The sequence below is a fragment of the Coregonus lavaretus genome (assembly GCF_964263955.1).
Source record: "Coregonus lavaretus genome assembly, chromosome: 12".
NCBI classification, from domain to species: domain Eukaryota; kingdom Metazoa; phylum Chordata; class Actinopteri; order Salmoniformes; family Salmonidae; genus Coregonus; species Coregonus lavaretus.
Genome location: NC_139999.1, coordinates 27,607,520 through 27,625,682, shown reverse-complemented (window position 1 = coordinate 27,625,682; position 18,163 = coordinate 27,607,520). Strand labels below are relative to the sequence as shown.

Below are 18,163 nucleotides of genomic sequence, written 5' to 3'. Positions count from 1 at the left end.
AGTAAATAAGGTATTAGTTTTTTATATTATTTATATTTCTAAAAACCTGTTTTCGCTTTGTCATTATAGGGTATTGTGTGTAGATTGATGAGGAGAAAAAAAATTGCTGTAACGTAACAAAATTTGGAAAAAGTGAAGGGGTTTGAATACTTTCCGAATGCGATAGATAGATAGTGAGGTCGGGCACTGATGTTGGGCGGTTAGGCCTGGCTCGCAGTCTGCGTTCCAATTCATCCCAAAGGTGTTCGATGGGGTTGAGGTCAGGGCTCTCTGCAGGCCAATCAAGTTCTTCCACACCAATCTCGACAAACCATTTCTCTATGGACCTCGCTTTGTGCATAGGGGTATTGTCATGCTGAAACAGGAAAGGGCCTTCCCCAAACTGTTGCCACAAGGTTTGGAAGCACTGAATCGTCTAGAATGTCATTGTATGCTGTAGCGTTAAGATTTCCCTTCACTGGAACTAAAGGGCCTAGCCCGAACCATGAAAACATCCCCAGACCATTATTCCTCCTCCGCCAAACTTTACAGTTGCCACTATGTATTCGGGCAGGTAGCCTACTCGGCCATGGAAACCCATTTCATGAAGCTCCTGACAAACAGTTATTGTGCTGATGTTGCTTCCAGAGGCAGTTTGGAACTCGGTAGTGAGTGTTGCTACGCAGTTCAGCACTCGGAGGTCACGTTCTGTCAGCTTGTGTGGCCTACCACTTCGTGGCTGAGCCTTTGTTGCTCCTAGATGTTTCCACTTCACAATAACAGCACTTACAGTTGACCGGGGCAGCTCTAGCAGGGCAGACATTTGACAAACTGACTTGTTGGAAAGGTGGCATCCTATGACGGTGCCATGTTGAAAGTCACTGAGCTCTTCAGTAAAGCCATTCTACTGACAATGTTTGTCTATGTAGATTGCATGGCTGTGTGCCCGATTTTATACACTTGTCAGCAATGGGTGTGGCTGAAATAGCCGAATACACTAATTTGAAGTGGTGTCCACATACTCTAGTATATCTATCTTTATCTGAGGTATTTGTGCCTTAATTTACAATTAGTTAGTTTAGTTAGCTGTTGACGAGATTGCGTCTCAGGCTAACGTTAGCTAGCTAGCAAACACAATCTGATACATCATAGCGAACTTCTACATCGTTAATGTTCCCCTCAGTTATACTGCTTTCATCACCCGTATGTCTTCATCTGTCAATTTTTTCTTAATTTAGCAAACTTATCGGTGGCACTTTTTGCAAAGTTGGCGTTATGTCACGCACGTCCACTTATATTAGTACATTTGTAACAACCTTAGCATTACGAAACTTCTATTCGATTATATAGGCCACACGTAGCAAATGAGCGATTACATTTTATTTGGACTAAATTCGATACTCTCCTTGACCTCCGTACAAAAAATCCCCACGTCCATCCTTTATTTTCGCACAGACAGATTTTGGGGCGGAGTCGGCCCTCTCGCTTCGCCTCTTCCTCTCTTTGTGCACTGGACTTGCAGATAACACATGATAAGATATCATGAAAGAGACCCTAAAGGACCCAACATTTGAGGAGAGAATCTTCTTGACCTGGACTGCATATGCTTGTTAAAGCTGATATTATGGTGCTAGTTTATTTTGAATTTCAGTCCACATGTAAAGTGGGCTTTTTTGGATCCCCTTGCTGTTTCAGAGCAACATAAATTGATTGTTTTGTTCTTAGTCACCACCGCAATGTAGAAAACCTACATGGCTTCACAAGACACCCACACACTCATAATCCTACACACACACACACACACACAGCCATGGATACACTCTCATATATGTATATTCCAATAATAACCGCATACACACAATCATACTCCTACAAAATTAGACAGACCACCCACATAAACCTACACACTCTTCCTCCCACAACATCCATTACATCATTCCATATCCCACACATCTTACTTATCTCTAGCAGATGGCAACTCAAGGTTCTCTACTCACGGTTTTTAGTTGGAATGGTTCATTGTGTTTTGAGCTTATGTCATCGGCTTTAAGGATCTCATATTTGGATTGGATTCTTCGTATTGAGAGCTTAGGAAGGAAGGAACAAGGTACATTGTGTACCCCATAGAAAGACATTAAATGGTTATATTTATTTCTGTGGTGTACCCATTATGACAAGTGCAGCACTCAAGGTTGTAGCCTAGCGCTGCCTCAAGTCTTGCCCTGTGGTTCACTGTTCTGTGTTGCCTTGACACAATGTTTTTGAAGTTATTGGCCATGACAGAGCGGCCCTGGTGAAATTATATTAGCCTATTAAATGCACCGCATAGAAAGCTATGCAACCTTGAGGCTTTCAATCTTTTGAATACTGCCTAAATTAATAATTTAATATACTTGCGTAATGTTGATGTGCCAAATGTGAATGATAAACGGCTTGCCGTGCACAGGACACAAAAAAGAAATATGCCTTTTTGAGCCACTGAATTTATAACACTAGAATAAGCCTGTTACCTACTGCAGGTTTTTCCAGGGTATTCTCTTCATTTTACCTGTGACTTTTTAGGCTAAAAGGTAAAAGAGAACTAAACCAAAACTGTATGTGTGTCAGTTGTAGAGTCTGTGTCTGAGCTGCGATTGGTGAAAGAGGTGCCACGTTTTCTCTAGGGACTGGGAATTGCTGTAGGGGTTCGAGCTGGAGTCGAAGCGTGTGATTGGCTATAGGGGATTGAGGCGCGGGGCTTCCTGGTGTGAACTGAGATATTCCACAGGATGTCATGCTGGGCCAGATTAAGACCCACTTCCTTTGTCAGCCCTCCAGTGGAATCTCTATCCACACATGGCCACACGCATGCACACAGCCACAGGAACATGATCATACTGGCAGGCATCCGTGTGCCTGCTCCCCTCCACCTGCATCCAGACTACAGAGAGAGACATAATGTTTCTTCATGAGCTGTCTTGATTGTCAACTGCCATAGTTGTTACAACCTCCCAGTAGTCTGTGTCAGTGGAGACACAGATACATTAGTTGTCATGAAGTATGGAACTACTTAAACAAAGCTTGACTATCTCAAACCTACAGCACTAAAAAGTACAGTGTCATTATCAGCACCATATTAAGGATAATGTTTTCTCTGTATTCTGACAGAAACCTTGGGAAGTCTGGCCTGAGGGTGTCCTGCCTTGGTCTAGGTGAGTGTGAGCCAGGGGGGGTGCTGAGGGGCTAGGAAACAAACTGTGTTAGAGGTGACCCAGACTGCTGTTGTTTTCACCAGAAATACACAAAGGGAATTTATTTCACACCAAATTATTTTTCTAGCAGATATCTAGGAGAGTGAAGATATGTCAGAAATGCCAGCTGAGACCTCAATCTGTTGACTAACACTGTTATGGCAAACTGTGCCAAAGCCTCATCTCTTATAACTGTAATTAAAAAGCTACAGTAATCAACGTGTGGCATCACTGCCTCTTCAACACTGCTCTCTCTATGTATCTCTAGTCTGATAGACTACTAACACGGTCTCCCTGTCATCTCTCTGTAGGAACATGGGTGACGTTCGGAGGGCAGATAACAGATGAGGTGAGAGCAGATGAGTTTTTCTGTTATTCTATCAGTCAGTCAACACTCTCCAGTTTCACAACTATCTACATGCTTCTACAGCCCACTGCTGCTCAGGAAGACTTGTAACAGACTGTAACACTGCTTACACTGCAAACATATTGACACATAGAGAGCCAGAGAACCAACACACGTGCCATAGCACTGAAGCGTGCGGTTACAACCTCATACATGCAGCCCGGATTTTAATAGTTGAAAACACTTAAGCACCGATCAGTGATCTCTTGACCCCCCCCCTCTTTCTTCTCCCTCGCGCCACTCTCGGCCAACAGATGGCGGAGCAGCTGTTGTGTCTGGCCTACGAGAACGGCATAAATCTGTTTGACACAGCAGAGGTCTACGCCGCAGGGAAGTGAGTATCATCCAGACTGTCCACATAACATCCTCATGCAGACATCACTTAGATATCAATGACCGCTGAATCACAGGATCATACCACACACAGCCACATAGCCAAGCAAAGCATAGGCTAACACATGTACTGTAATGTGTTTGAACGAGCGCTGACCTAACAGGTGGCAATGAATGTATGAGTGTGTTTATTAATGAGGTAGGGGACTCATCTAAAGGATGTGGTGTAGACTCACATCTAGTATCAATGAGGCTGGTGCTGGTCTCCAGTCTCTCCAGTGTTAGCCTACAGCATGTTGAGGGAGTCTCCCAGATCATCACACATCTTTAGAGATCTCATTAAATTTGATTAAACCTCTGGTTCGGTGTATCTGAGGCTCAGATGAAACGCACACTGATGCACTTACCGTGAGTTTGTGCGCCTCTGCGGCCTCCCGCGTAGGTAGTTGGCAGGCATGTTTGCAAATACAAGGCCTTACAATTTAATCCACACGTGCCTTGGACAAGGCGACCAGGTCAAGCCTGCAAAACTGTTTACATAAACATGAGTGATTACTTGCTCTGTAGCCTTGAGCTCCAGACCTGAGGGGAGAAACACCTCATTTATAACACTCATCATACTGAGCTCTAGTGGTATTTTTGATGAGAGGTCAAGGGTCGATTATTCATGATTGCTTTAATACCAGTTGAACCCAAACAGTGATATTTTGCCAACTCTAACCTTGGTAGGGCTTTATAACATCTCCTCAGATAGCTGTATACACTGTCCTGGATTAATGGATCTTTGTTGTGAGTAAGGATGAACTGAAATAATCTGAGGGATTATCCTTTCCAACAGTACCTCAGATTAACAGCCTCTAACTCTTCTCTAAATCCTCCCCAAGGAAAATACTGGGCTCTCATTGTGGCATCAGGCACATTTCCCAAGGTGTTAATATTATGTAAAAGACTGAAGAAAGAAAATAAAAGACAAACAACAGCCACCACATAAATTGTTGATGGCTTTATCATTTTGAATTAGTGCTGAGTGATGAAGCGAAATGTCAGTTATTTTTCGTTTTTTAAACAACTAATTGACCAACGACTGTTCAATTATTTTAATTCCATTGTTTGTTTGTTTTTTGAGCTCAATGCGCACATTGTGCTGCAGCTTCTCTAGAGATAAATCAGATCACGCCCAAACTGTGCGATGTAGTAGGGAGTTGTAGTTTCCAACAGGCCAATGTTCTACATAGTTTAGCGCAGAAAATGTGATGATTAACTACAATGACCATAATCTATTGCGTGCCTACGTGTCCGTTCGGTGTTTCTTTTACTCCTGCTACGTAAGAGACAGAAGAATGCACGATCAATAGGGATACATAGAGAGCAGTTGCTTCGCAAGGTATTTTTACCAGAAAACACATATTCTAAGTGATTGATAGTTGGTATTCAGCATTCATAATTGTATGCCTTATTTACTTTGAAGAACTACTAAAATAGTGATTTTGTCAGACAGCATAGGCTGCAGCTCTATAGAGATGCGTTGATGACTTGGAATGAAGTAATAGTCATCAAATAAAACAAATGTAATATACACAACAACTAAAATATTTTATTAAAGTAAAGTAATGTGAATAAATGATGGTTAATAAGTGATAAGCAGTAACGGGCAGTCACTACCATCATGGGACTTTTATTAATTGTTTTATTCTGTGTTACAGCATTCAACCCACATAATGCATAGTGTATTTCATGTTTTAAAACATTTATCAAAACCGAAATTGAAAATCGTGAATATTTTTTCATAATCTAACCGAAAAAGACCCGATCTCAAAAAGCACTAATCACTCAGCACTATTTTGAATATTTACTTACATGTGGCTTCTGTAGCTGAGCTGTGGAAAGGATACATATCAAACTGCAACATAAGGAAATGGTGGCAGACTTGTAGGACAAGGGAAATAAAGTTGACCTTTACCATCATCATTCCACACAATGGTGACATTAGAACTGGCAGATCAACAGAGTGACAGATCTGTGTGGCATGCAAATGGACCTGACAGTCTGTCAGAACCCAGCATGTCAGCTCTTCAGTCAAACTCAGTAAAGTGGACTGAATCTGGATATGGGGATAATTATGTGTTGCTGGCCTCACTGTTGATATTGCCACAAAGTCAACATTTTGGGTTGGTAGAGTGGTTAGAGAGTGGGAGAGAGGCTCCCAATTGCAGCCCCGCTGCAGCTAAATGCCTGGTTCTGTGGGTTAGTACATATGTGTGTTTGCACTGTGTATTTTTCCCTGCCACTATGACCGAGTCACTGAAACATATTGACAGGGACACACTATACAGTACATCGATTGACAGCTAGCTTATGGACCAACGCACGCTTACTAACATACTATAGTGTAAGTGTAGACCCATTAGCACAAACTCTATGGCTTTAACAACCCACCCCTTCACACCAATTTTCCCTCTACTTTTTTTGGGCACTGAGCTAATTTCAGATCTGCTAAATTCTGTGCAACTTCCAGCGCGTTTACTGTGAACACTGAGGCTGTACCCGCTTTAAGTTAGTTTTAACAGTGGCCATGTAGGCTACTGTGACTATTTGATCATAATGTAGGCCTACCAGAGTGGCCTACCATCAAAAACAATGGAGAAAATTCATAACATTAACATGGAAATAGCTGTTCTATCATTCATCCTACAGTAGCAGCCAATGTGTGGTGTTCAATGGAGGCCTACATTCCATGAGACTTTTGAGAAAAAAAACAGGTGACTGGAAATGTTGTTGTGTTGTTTGATGCAAGAAACCACTTTACAAAATAAAATACATTATTATTCCCATACCATTATTACAGAGAATAATGCTGCCTATTGGCTACTTAGCTCATTCAAGCCTGTCTCAAAATACAACACAGCCCCTTTACCCGACTCGCTTTTCAAAGATGTCAAGAAATGTATACGTTTTGTGCACTTGTAGGAAGCAATCACTCCCCTATTGCTGACTACAAATGATCTATAACTGGGCTAATAACTCACTAACTAGCAAAGGATATGAACAAAATGTGCACACATGGCTACATGCAGCTCTCGCTTTGATCTCAAAACAAGCGCGTCTACTCACGACCGCTCATGCTGTAAACACAGTCCAGTTCAAAGTAAATGGCACAGATCCATATATGGCAATGGTCTATTTCCATATAGGCCTACTGCAGCTCTGATTGTTTATGCTGCGCGAGCTGAGTAGTGTACGAGCTGAGTAATGCATGTCAATGCAATAGAATCCTACTCCGATGCGTTCTGCCTACAACAAAATCTCTTGCATAGTTCGTTTTGTTTCGGTATGTTGCATTGAAAGTGGCTAATATTGCGTTGATTCGATCACAATTGCCACAGTAAAGGGAAACATTGATAGTGTTAACAGGGAAGACTCTAGAACAATGGTCACCAACCTTTTCTGAGTCAAGATCACTGAGTCAAAATGCAAGCCGAGATCTACTGCTCAGATTTTTTTTAACATGACATAAAAAACAGAAGTCTATGCAACATTAACCAATTAAAAACAGTACTGTAGCAATGAAGTTTGTGCAGTAAGCTATAGGCCTAATACATTATCACCGCATATTGGCTTTGTTTGAATTGCCCTGCCAATGCATTGTTGTTCAGGCCATTCAACATTTGAGGTAGGCTGTATGATCACACTGGTAATAGATCAGTTGTTGTATTACTTGTGACGCATAGCTGAGTAAGCATACATTTAAATAATTAGGTTTTTATTTTTATTTTACTGGGCTGATTGTGCCTGCATGTGATGGTCAGTCTCAGCGAAGGGAGAGAGCAGCAGACTGAGGGTCTGCCTCTCGACATCCCTCTGCTCTCCCTTTCCTCCACTTACACTGACCAAAAAGGGACACCGTTTTCCAGATGATGGCGAAACTCGAGTCGCACCGCATTATTTCTGCCTCATGCACAAATTCATGTTACTCCTATGAACAGAGAAAGTTATATATTCCTCAATATTAAAAAAGACCCAAGCCGCTAATAATAACAACAACGCAAGCCTATCTATACACTTTCCTACTCATTAATTACTGCTGCAGTGCTTGTTGTAGCTCTGAGTAGAAATAGGAAGAACACACATTTTATGGCTTATAAAAGTGTTGAATACAAAGTGTTGACAGTGCTGATTTAAGAATTTAAACATCTCGTTGCTGTATTCGTTGACAGTCTTTCTCTAGTCTGAAATCTCACAGGATCATCTTTGCTGTAGCTTTCTTTTATGCCTGCTATGTTACTGCAGACACGGTCATCTGAGCCATCTGATTGGCCAGCGGTAGGCCTATAGTACACATTAAATTGTTCAAAATGGCAACAGCTGAATCGGGTGCACCTACCGCCAACAGCCAGAGACTAATAAAAAAATAGGAACACAAGGCTTTATCGTTGGGTTTTTTACAGAAATGTTTGGAGATCGACTAGGAATGCCTTGGAGATCGACCAGTCAATCGTGATCGAGCGGTTGGTGACCACTGCTCTAGAAAGTTGAGTGAAGTTCAATCTCGTTCTTCTCTCTGTGGGCTGATATTTCTGGACGGCAGTCCCGGGGAGCAGTGTGGCAGTCTCGGTGCTACTGAGCACACGCGCAGCTTAGAGGGAACATTGCTTCACACACACCATTAACAAACAAAAACATGAACAATATGGTGCAGCCCATGCACTGAATCTTGTCTGTATTCTTCATACTGTCAACATATAATACACACCCACACACACTTATCAATATCAACCCACTCCCCCCCTCTTTATATTGCTGGCTAATTGCATCAATGGCCACTCTCTGTGGCTCTGATGCATATAATTGTCTAAAGTCAATGTAAAATGCAGGTTATGGAAATGACGCAGTGGAAAACAATTTGAGAAGGAAATAAGAATGTGTAATCTATAAAGAGAACGTTACTTAGACACCACCACCACCATTGCAACACTAGTAGTCAGGGGCTGAACCTAGGATCTACAGATTAAGTTTAAAACCTACTCTACCTCTACCATCTGCTCTCTCTCTTAAAACACTAATTTCAAAGGAGCCGAGTACAGCATAGTATGTCACTGCCACAAACGCACACAAACTAATACAATCAGAACCTCTCTCCTCTCTTCATGAAGAAGACATGGGCCTACAAGGGGGAAGAGATGCAAACATCTGGCATTAGCCTTCCAGAAATGGCCCTCCCTCTCCCCCTGCACATACAGGCAGAGAGAGATCTGATGGGGAGGGGGAGAGAGGGATAAGGGAAAGAGAAGCAGAGAGAGGGGAAGAGGGGGTACAGAGACAGAGTGGAAGAGGGGGTACAGAGAGGGAAAGAGGGGGTACAGAGGGAAAGAGGGGGTACAGAGAGGGAAAGAGGGGGTACAGAGAGGGAAAGAGGGGGTACAGAGAGGGGAAGAGGGGAGTAGAGGGGGTACAGAGACAGAGGGGAGTAGAGGGGGTACAGAGACAGGGGAGTAGAGGGGGTAAAGATACAGAGGGGAGAAGAGGGGGTACAGAGACAGAGGGGAGAATACGGGGTAGGGGGTACAGAGACTGAGGGGGGAAGAGGGGGGTTCAGAGACTGAGGGGAGAAGAGGGGGTACAGAGACAGAGGGGAGAATACGGGGTAGGGGGTACAGAGACTGAGGGGGGAAGAGGGGGGTTCAGAGACTGAGGGGAGAAGAGGGGGTACAGAGACAGAGGGGAGAAGAGGGGGTAGGGGGTACAGAGACTGAGGGGAGAAGAGGGGGTAGGGGGTACAGAGACTGAGGGGGGAAGAGGGGGGTTCAGAGACTGAGGGGAAGAGGGGGGTTCAGAGACAGAGAGGGGGTACAGAGACAGAGAGGGGTTACAGAGACAGAGAGGGGTTACAGAGACAGAGAGGGGAAGATGGGGTTCAGAGACAGAGAGGGGAAGAGGGGGTTCAGAGACGGGTAGGGGAAGAGGGGGTTCAGAGACAGAGAGGGGGTTCAGAGACTGAGGGGGGGTTCAGAGACTGAGGGGGGAGGAGGGGGTTCAGAGACTGAGAGAGGGGGAGCACAGCCACTTTGTGCTTGCCATACACTACACAGAGTTCACATTACAGGAAAACATGGCATTTGTTAGCCTTGCAGACCGGTGCTCCCTTCCTCCCTCCCAATGACCGGAGTCATCCCAGCCCTAATGGAGGCCACGTTGGGCCTAATTGGCACCCCGACTGCTGCTAATGACTGACTGACATGGAGCCTGTTACACACCAGCCAGCACCCTGCCAGGCAGCCCATTCACACTACCAGCTCACTGAGTTTAACTCCACATGCTGCAGGAGGGCTTTGTTATATGTCTATAGAGACACTGGAAGGGTTGTTCAGGGTTACCACCACACATTTGTGATGTCTTCTTTTTCAAAGGCTTTCTGTTTGTTTTCTTTTGCGTCATGGTATGTGTAGTTGTTAGTTGACTATGCCCATTATCTGATCTCTCTCTCCCTCTCTCAGGGCTGAGGTGGTGCTGGGGAACGTCATAAAGAAGAAAGGATGGAGGTATGTTCGTACGGAGGTTACTTTCATAACGAGCCATGTTTCATTTCCGTCCCGTCACTCTCCCTCTCCTGATAACTCCTCTAGTGAGCAGTGTGGTGTGCTCCGTTGTGCTCCAGCAGGCAGGCAGAGAGAGATAAAAGATGAATGGAGTCAGGCAGGCAGCAGAGCCATGGCCGTGCTCCTGCTCTTGTCCCTCAAAGCTACTGAATAATGGAATGAAAGCGTCTCCTTTACCCTCTCTTTTACGTCATCACCTTGTGTGTGTGTGTGTGTGTGTGCACGCTGTACTGTACTGGTCACTGGTCTAACCCTGGTCCAGGCCAGGTCAAGCCAACTGCCCCATGGCAGTGTTGTACCTCCTTTGTGTACGTGCAGTATGTGGGTAGCTAAAGGGTGTGTTAGGCTTAGTCATCCTGCCAATCGTAACATCTAAGGCTCAGGGCACGCAAATCATCACCTCCAGATTCCACCACACTATTTCCAGCCTTGCCCTCTGCCCTCTCTGTGATGTCAACCAGAGCACATTGGAACACCCTCTCTGTGATTCATTGTCTATGTGTGGTATGGAGGTCTCACATGTAATGGGTTTTCTCTCCCTTCTCTTTGTAGGCGTTCCAGTCTGGTGATCACAACAAAGATCTTCTGGGGTGGAAAGTATGTTATCTCTTCTCTGGTTGTGTGTCTGAATGAGAAATATACTGCTGTTTGTAATTTGTCTGGGGCTGTGAGTGACTGACACTGTAATAGAGTATATATCTAATGCCATGCAGAGTTGCTCCCTCCCTCCCTCTCTCTCTCCCAGTGGCCCTCTGGTTAATGTGATTATGTGTAATCCATGCTGATGTTATAATGGGCTTTTAGTGAAATGTACTCTGCTCAAAAAAATAAAGGGAACACTTAAACAACACAATGTAACTCCAAGTCAATCACACTTCTGTGAAATCAAACTGTCCACTTAGGAAGCAACACTGATTGACAATAAATGTCACATGCTGTTGTGCAAATGGAATAGACAACAGGTGGAAATCATAGGCAATTAGCAAGACACCCCCAATAAAGGACTGGTTTTGCAGGTGGTGACCACAGACCACTTCTCAGTTCCTATGCTTCCTGGCTGATGTTTTGGTCACTTTTGAATGCTGGCGGTGCTTTCACTCTAGTGGTAGCATGAGACGGAGTCTACAACCCACACAAGTGGCTCAGGTAGTGCAGCTCATCCAGGATGGCACATCAATGCGAGCTGTGGCAAGAAGGTTTGCTGTGTCTGTCAGCGTAGTGTCCAGAGCATGGAGGCGCTACCAGGAGACAGGCCAGTACATCAGGAGACGTGGAGGAGGCCGTAGGAGGGCAACAACCCAGCAGCAGGACTGCTACCTCCGCCTTTGTGCAAGGAGGAGCAGGAGGAGCACTGCCAGAGCCCTGCAAAATGACCTCCAGCAGGCCACAAATGTGCATGTGTCTGCTCAAACGGTCAGAAACAGACTCCATGAGGGTGGTATGAGGGCCCGACGTCCACAGGTGGGGGTTGTGCTTACAGCCCAACACCGTGCAGGACGTTTGGCATTTGCCAGAGAACACCAAGATTGGCAAATTCGCCACTGGCGCCCTGTGCTCTTCACAGATGAAAGCAGGTTCACACTGAGCACATGTGACAGACGTGACAGAGTCTGGAGACGCCGTGGAGAACGTTCTGCTGCCTGCAACATCCTCCAGCATGACCGGTTTGGCGGTGGGTCAGTCATGGTGTGGGGTGGCATTTCTTTGGGGGGCCGCACAGCCCTCCATGTGCTCGCCAGAGGTAGCCTGACTGCCATTAGGTACCGAGATGAGATCCTCAGACCCCTTGTGAGACCATATGCTGGTGCGGTTGGCCCTGGGTTCCTCCTAATGCAAGACAATGCTAGACCTCATGTGGCTGGAGTGTGTCAGCAGTTCCTTCAAGAGGAAGGCATTGATGCTATGGACTGGCCCGCCCGTTCCCCAGACCTGAATCCAATTGAGCACATCTGGGACATCATGTCTCGCTCCATCCACCAACGCCACGTTGCACCACCGACTGTCCAGGAGTTGGCGGATGCTTTAGTCCAGGTCTGGGAGAAGATCCCTCAGGAGACCATCCGCCACCTCATCAGGAGCATGCCCAGGCGTTGTAGGGAGGTCATACAGGCACGTGGAGGCCACACACACTACTGAGCCTCATTTTGACTTGTTTTAAGGACATTACATCAAAGTTGGATCAGCCTGTAGTGTGGTTTTCCACTTTAATTTTGAGGGTGACTCCAAATCCAGACCTCCATGGGTTGATAAATTTGATTTCCATTGATAATTTTTGTGTGATTTTGTTGTCAGCACATTCAACTATGTAAAGAAAAAAGTATTTCATAAGATTATTTCATTCATTCAGATCTAGGATGTGTTATTTTAGTGTTCCCTTAATTTTTTTGAGCTGTGTATATATTGTGATGTTACTGAGATGGACGGAATGATATGATGGAAAGAAAATAAAGCCTTGCCGTGGTTCTCTGCTGTAATTCAACTGATTCTGGAATATGTTTTTGATCCATAGAGCAGAGACTGAAAGAGGGTTGTCCCGAAAACACATTATAGAAGGTAAGTAAGCTGCAGCCAGCCAGCCAGATCAAGGACAGGATGAGAAATTAAATGCTGACAGTGCATCAAACAACATCCTGATTAGTCAGTTTGGCTCCAGAGAGAAGAGACTCCAATTTGATAATTGGGCACTCTCCTGGCGGGTTAGGAGTCTTGCTGAGAATGATCCTAGTTCCTTCTTTCTCTGTGAAAAATAACACCTTATTAGAATCACATTTATTTGAAAATCCTAGCTGCAATATTGAGCACTACCTCGCAATTAGAGCCCGACCAGTATATCAGTTCACCAATATTTTCGGCTGGTATTGGCCTTTTATCGCTATATCGGTATCGGCCAATAAGTCCACCGATAACTGATATTCAATAAATGGAGTGGGAGGGGAAAAAAAGGGACTCTCATGCTTATCTGAACACTTGCAGCCATTCTCACAATGCCATTAATGTCACAATGTAAGAAATCAATATTTAAGACATATTTCTTGGACAATTGCTCTTTTGATTGGCAATTTCAGAGAATTCATTGTGGGAAAAATTTTCACAATTATTTTCCCGGCGTAAAACAGTATATCGGCAGATGTATCAGTACGTTTTGTCCCCAAAAAAATTAGAATTGGTATCGGACCCAAAATAACATCAGTTGGGCTGTACTCGCAATAGTACACTCAATAAGATATGGCTGCAACCATGTCCCTGAACAATAATAGTGTGTGTAACTGTGGCTATGATGCATGTCGTTGTAGGTTTAAAGGCCTCACTGGAGAGACTGCAGCTAGAGTATGTTGATGTGGTGTTTGCAAACAGACCGGACCCCAACACTCCCATGGAAGGTAAGGAGGAACATCTTGGTCCTCCTCTGTCACTGGCTTCTGCTGTCTGCCTCTTCTCTGTTCTCCTGCTGTGTTCTCTCCATCCCATAAGCTTCTCTGACATGTCTATGTCCACCCTAACTCACTAGGCTATATGTTTCTGTGTAGTGCATGAAACTATGTCCTCATTTCACCCCATCCTTCCCTACTGGCAGCAGTCTAATGCCCTGGGGAGTGTTAAATATGAGTGAAAAACTGCTGGAGCAAAAAATAAATAATAATAATTGTATCAAATATGTTTTATTGTCACATGCTGTACACCGGATAGGTGCAGTGAAATGTGTTGTTTAAAAACCCTAACTGCACGATCCTATATAAAGTTGGAGAGATGTCTGAAGAAGACCTTTAAATGACAGAGTACTCTGTGTTCTCCCACTGTCATACAGTATTCATCTGATCTAGGCTATGTCCACTGTGAGCCATGCTACAGTAGGACGGTTAGAACACACTCAGACTGTCCCTGTAACTGTTACTCTGCCCTGACACAGACCATCTACACTGTTGTTGTACCTAACATTACTCCTGTCATTCTATTTCTGCCTCTCTTGAACCAGGGATAGCTGGTATGTAAAAAAAATACGCATGAGCTTTGGATTTATCCATTTCTTTTGTTTTACCCATCTGCCCTTTTAGGAGTTCAACAGTTCATAAACTGCAGTAATTCACAGGGAAAGGTTTGAACCTGCGCCTGAAGAAGTACTTTGGCCATCTGGTGCACCTCTCTGTCACTAGCCTGAGGACAGAACAGAGAGGGAGAGAGTGGTGATGCTGCTGTGTTAATGTTACAGGCTCTCCTAATCACTATTTTACTCTCTCTCTCTCTCTCTCTCTCTCTCTCTCTCTCATCCTCATTGTGTTTGCGCTTTCTGTTTTGGTTGCACACAAGCTCAAACATGGCCATCAGGCAAACTGTAAATGACTAGTTCATGTCTGACTGACTTGCTCTACTTTGGATCAGAACAGTTCGCTACACAGCATTTGTCTCTCTGCTCATTGTAGTGTGTGTGTGTGTGTGTGTATTTTCTTATTTTTGATTGGCAGAGACGGTGCGGGCGATGACCCACGTGATCAACCAGGGCATGGCCATGTACTGGGGCACGTCCCGCTGGAGCCCCATGGAGATCATGGTGAGACACACAAACAGCCTCCTCTCCTTCCGGTCATCGACCCATTCTCACCACTGGCAATGACATGACACAACTATAACATCCTCTCACTGACTGTGATAGACTGTGACATATTTTGATCATGTCTTTCATAATATTGATTGCTGGGCATCACAACCTTGTACTACTATTCATAGTTTGATTGGCCAGTGCCTACTGGCTAACCACTGCTGTTCCCTGTGTGACCTGTAGGAGGCGTACTCTGTGGCACGGCAGTTCAACCAGATCCCTCCCATCTGTGAGCAGGCTGAGTACCACATGTTCCAGAGGGAGAAGGTAGAGGTGCAGCTACCAGAGCTCTTCCATAAGATAGGTGAGTGGAGCTGGTCTGGACAGACTGATAGAACACAACAGTATTTTCTACACAGAGATAGCTATTAAAGTTAGACTCAGCAATATGACGTAGATGGACAAAGTAAACAGCATAGCGGGTCAATTTCTGCAACAACTAAGAGCCTTGAAACGCGAGGCTAACATGAAGCAAACTCGTGCACATGCGCAGATACTGTGTGTGACTTTGTCTTGCATCTTGCTCATTGCAATATCTGCGGTGCTGCTCGTGGCAACGTCATTTCGCTGAGTCTACCTTTTTAAAATTATTACACTGAACAAAAATATAAACGCAACATGTAAAGTGTTGGTCCCATGTTTCATGAGCTGAATGCAGGAATGTCCACCAGAGCTGTTGCAAGAGAATTGAATGTTCATTTCTCTACCATAAGCTGCCTACAACGTTGTTTTAGAGAATTTGGCAATACGTTCCAGATCCGGCTTCTTCACGTAATAAAGCCCTTTTGTGGGGAAAAATATAATTCAGATTGTCAGGGCCTGGCTCCCCAGTGGGTGGGCCTGGCTGCCAAGTGGGTGGGCCTATGCCATCTCAGGCCTACCCATGGCTGCACCCCTGCCCAGTCATGTGAAATCCATAGATTAGGGCCTAATTTATTTATTTCAATTGACTGATTTCCTTATATGAACTGTAACTCAATAAAATCTTTGAAATTGTTTCATGTTGCATTTATATTTCTGTTCAGTATAGTATCATTATTATAACTCTAATATGTAATTCTATGATTGGTAGAGGCAGCATACTTATATCTACGCAAAGGTTTCTGTGTCCATTTTGTGCTTTTCTGGGTAAATACCGGATGCTGTCCTCTCCTTTTTTTGGACGGCTTAGTATAGACGGAACAGCATATTTGGACTGAGTGGTGGTGATGGTGACAGCGCTGACCCAATGTTTCCATGTTTTCAGGTGTGGGGGCGATGACATGGTCACCACTGGCCTGTGGGATCATCTCAGGGAAATATGACAGCGGGGTCCCACCTTACTCCCGCGCCTCTCTTAAGGTAGCATTACCCCCCCCTCTCCTGCCCCCCTATTCACCTCTCTGGTTTCTCCTTTGGTCTCTGCTCATATGTCATGTCAGCCCCTCTTCTCCCCCAGCCCTCTTCTTATCCTGGCTGGTTCCTGTCTTAACAGCTGTTTTCTGTATCTTTCAGGTTCTAGAACTTGGTGTCTCCTAGATGTGTTTGTTTTTGAATGCCCTGTGACGGCATACTCTGTGTACCAACTCTGTGTACCAACTCTGTAGCAACTCTACCACCAGCAGTTATTTGGTGGTGTCAACACAAGCATCTTATCTCACATTTCACACACAGAGAGGCACGTGCATGCACACTCACCCGCACACACACAGATCAAATGACAGCAATATACATATACTGCATCACAAATACAGAAAATAGGGCTTACTCTGTCCCTGTGTTGTTGCAGAGGCATGCAGGGTTGCTGTGGTCTTTTTACCCTGTGCAGTTAAGGAAACCATTTCACCATCTCACTACGTACAGTAGCTAATGTTCTCCTGAGTAGAGTATTGCAAACGGGTCGTTCATTCATATTTTCTGCTGTTGGCACCTGATCAACAACAGTGTGGGTGGCTGATCCAATCACTGATGGGTTGCTTGTTCCTGATCTGTCACTGTTTCAATCATTGGATTACACAGGCTATTACACAGGAAATGTAATCCCATTGTCAAGGTTGCTTTTTAGCCAGTTGAAATATGCTTAATGTACATTCATATATTTGCAAAATAACAATTGTCTTAGTGTTTAGAAGGAATTATACACAATCTTAACAATAATTTTACATTTATTTAGATCCTAAAACAAACGTGTGTGATTGTACTGTATGTGTGTGAAATGTGAGAGATGAGCCAGAGTTGACCAGGTAGAGATGAGAGAGAGAGAGAGTCCTCCTCCTCTCTGCCTGCTGGGGCTGTACAGTAGAAGAGGACAGAGTACAGTAGAGTCAATGTCGACAACCAGAGCCTGGTCTAGAAAACAGAGTCACGTGTTTAAAAGCAGGCCCTGGCCGACACAGGTGGTGCAGTGCCTCAATGTTGGACAGGGCTGTGTTTTTTAGCAAGTGTGCTGTTTCAACAGGGCTACCAGTGGTTGAAGGACAAGATCTTGAGCGAGGAGGGCCGGCGTCAGCAGGCAAAGTTGAAAGAGCTGCAGGCAATCGCGGAGCGGCTGGGCTGCACTCTGCCCCAGCTCGCCATCGGTACGCCGACACACACTGCCGCTCTCTCTCTTTCTGTCTGTCTGTCCGTTCCTCGTCCCTCTGCCTCTTGAAGCCAATCAGGCGGCTAACCAGATGGTCATCAGCTGTTGGTTTGTGTGTGAGAATGTTTGTCTGTATTGTGTTGTATGTCTGTTTGTGGCAAACTAGTTCTTAGATGAGACACTAGAGTAGCCAGGATGCTTTTCCTAAACCAAAGTCAGCTCAACAACTGGCTACTGATTCTGTTTGTGAGTTTACTGTCGCGTGCGCTGGTGTGTCTGTATACGACGAGCAAGTGTCCTTATTCCCCACGTCAGCAGTAACATGGAATCTCAGACATAAATCTGAGCCGACTGGGGCGAGAGGGAATGAGCCTGTTGACAGATTCCCAGCTCTGTGGAGGGCTATTAAAGCATCACAGATGAGAGAAACTGAGTAAATCTGGGCCTACACATCACTTCGCGTTGCAT

At 44.8% G+C, this 18,163-nt stretch overlaps 1 protein-coding gene across 1 annotated transcript in view; it reads left to right on the top strand.

Moving 5' to 3' along the window:
* The window catches only part of LOC311138568 (voltage-gated potassium channel subunit beta-2-like), a 166,807-nt gene that overhangs the window by 143,705 nt on the left and 4,939 nt on the right, over positions 1–18,163 (top strand). The window contains exons 4-14 of the mRNA XM_084173312.1: positions 3,127–3,170; positions 3,521–3,558; positions 3,870–3,949; positions 10,440–10,484; positions 11,094–11,138; positions 13,051–13,094; positions 13,835–13,921; positions 15,002–15,087; positions 15,319–15,439; positions 16,382–16,476; positions 17,573–17,693. Of these exons, the coding sequence (XP_084029438.1) occupies positions 3,127–3,170; positions 3,521–3,558; positions 3,870–3,949; positions 10,440–10,484; positions 11,094–11,138; positions 13,051–13,094; positions 13,835–13,921; positions 15,002–15,087; positions 15,319–15,439; positions 16,382–16,476; positions 17,573–17,693 (806 nt within the window). The remainder of the gene's footprint in view (positions 1–3,126; positions 3,171–3,520; positions 3,559–3,869; positions 3,950–10,439; positions 10,485–11,093; positions 11,139–13,050; positions 13,095–13,834; positions 13,922–15,001; positions 15,088–15,318; positions 15,440–16,381; positions 16,477–17,572; positions 17,694–18,163) is intronic.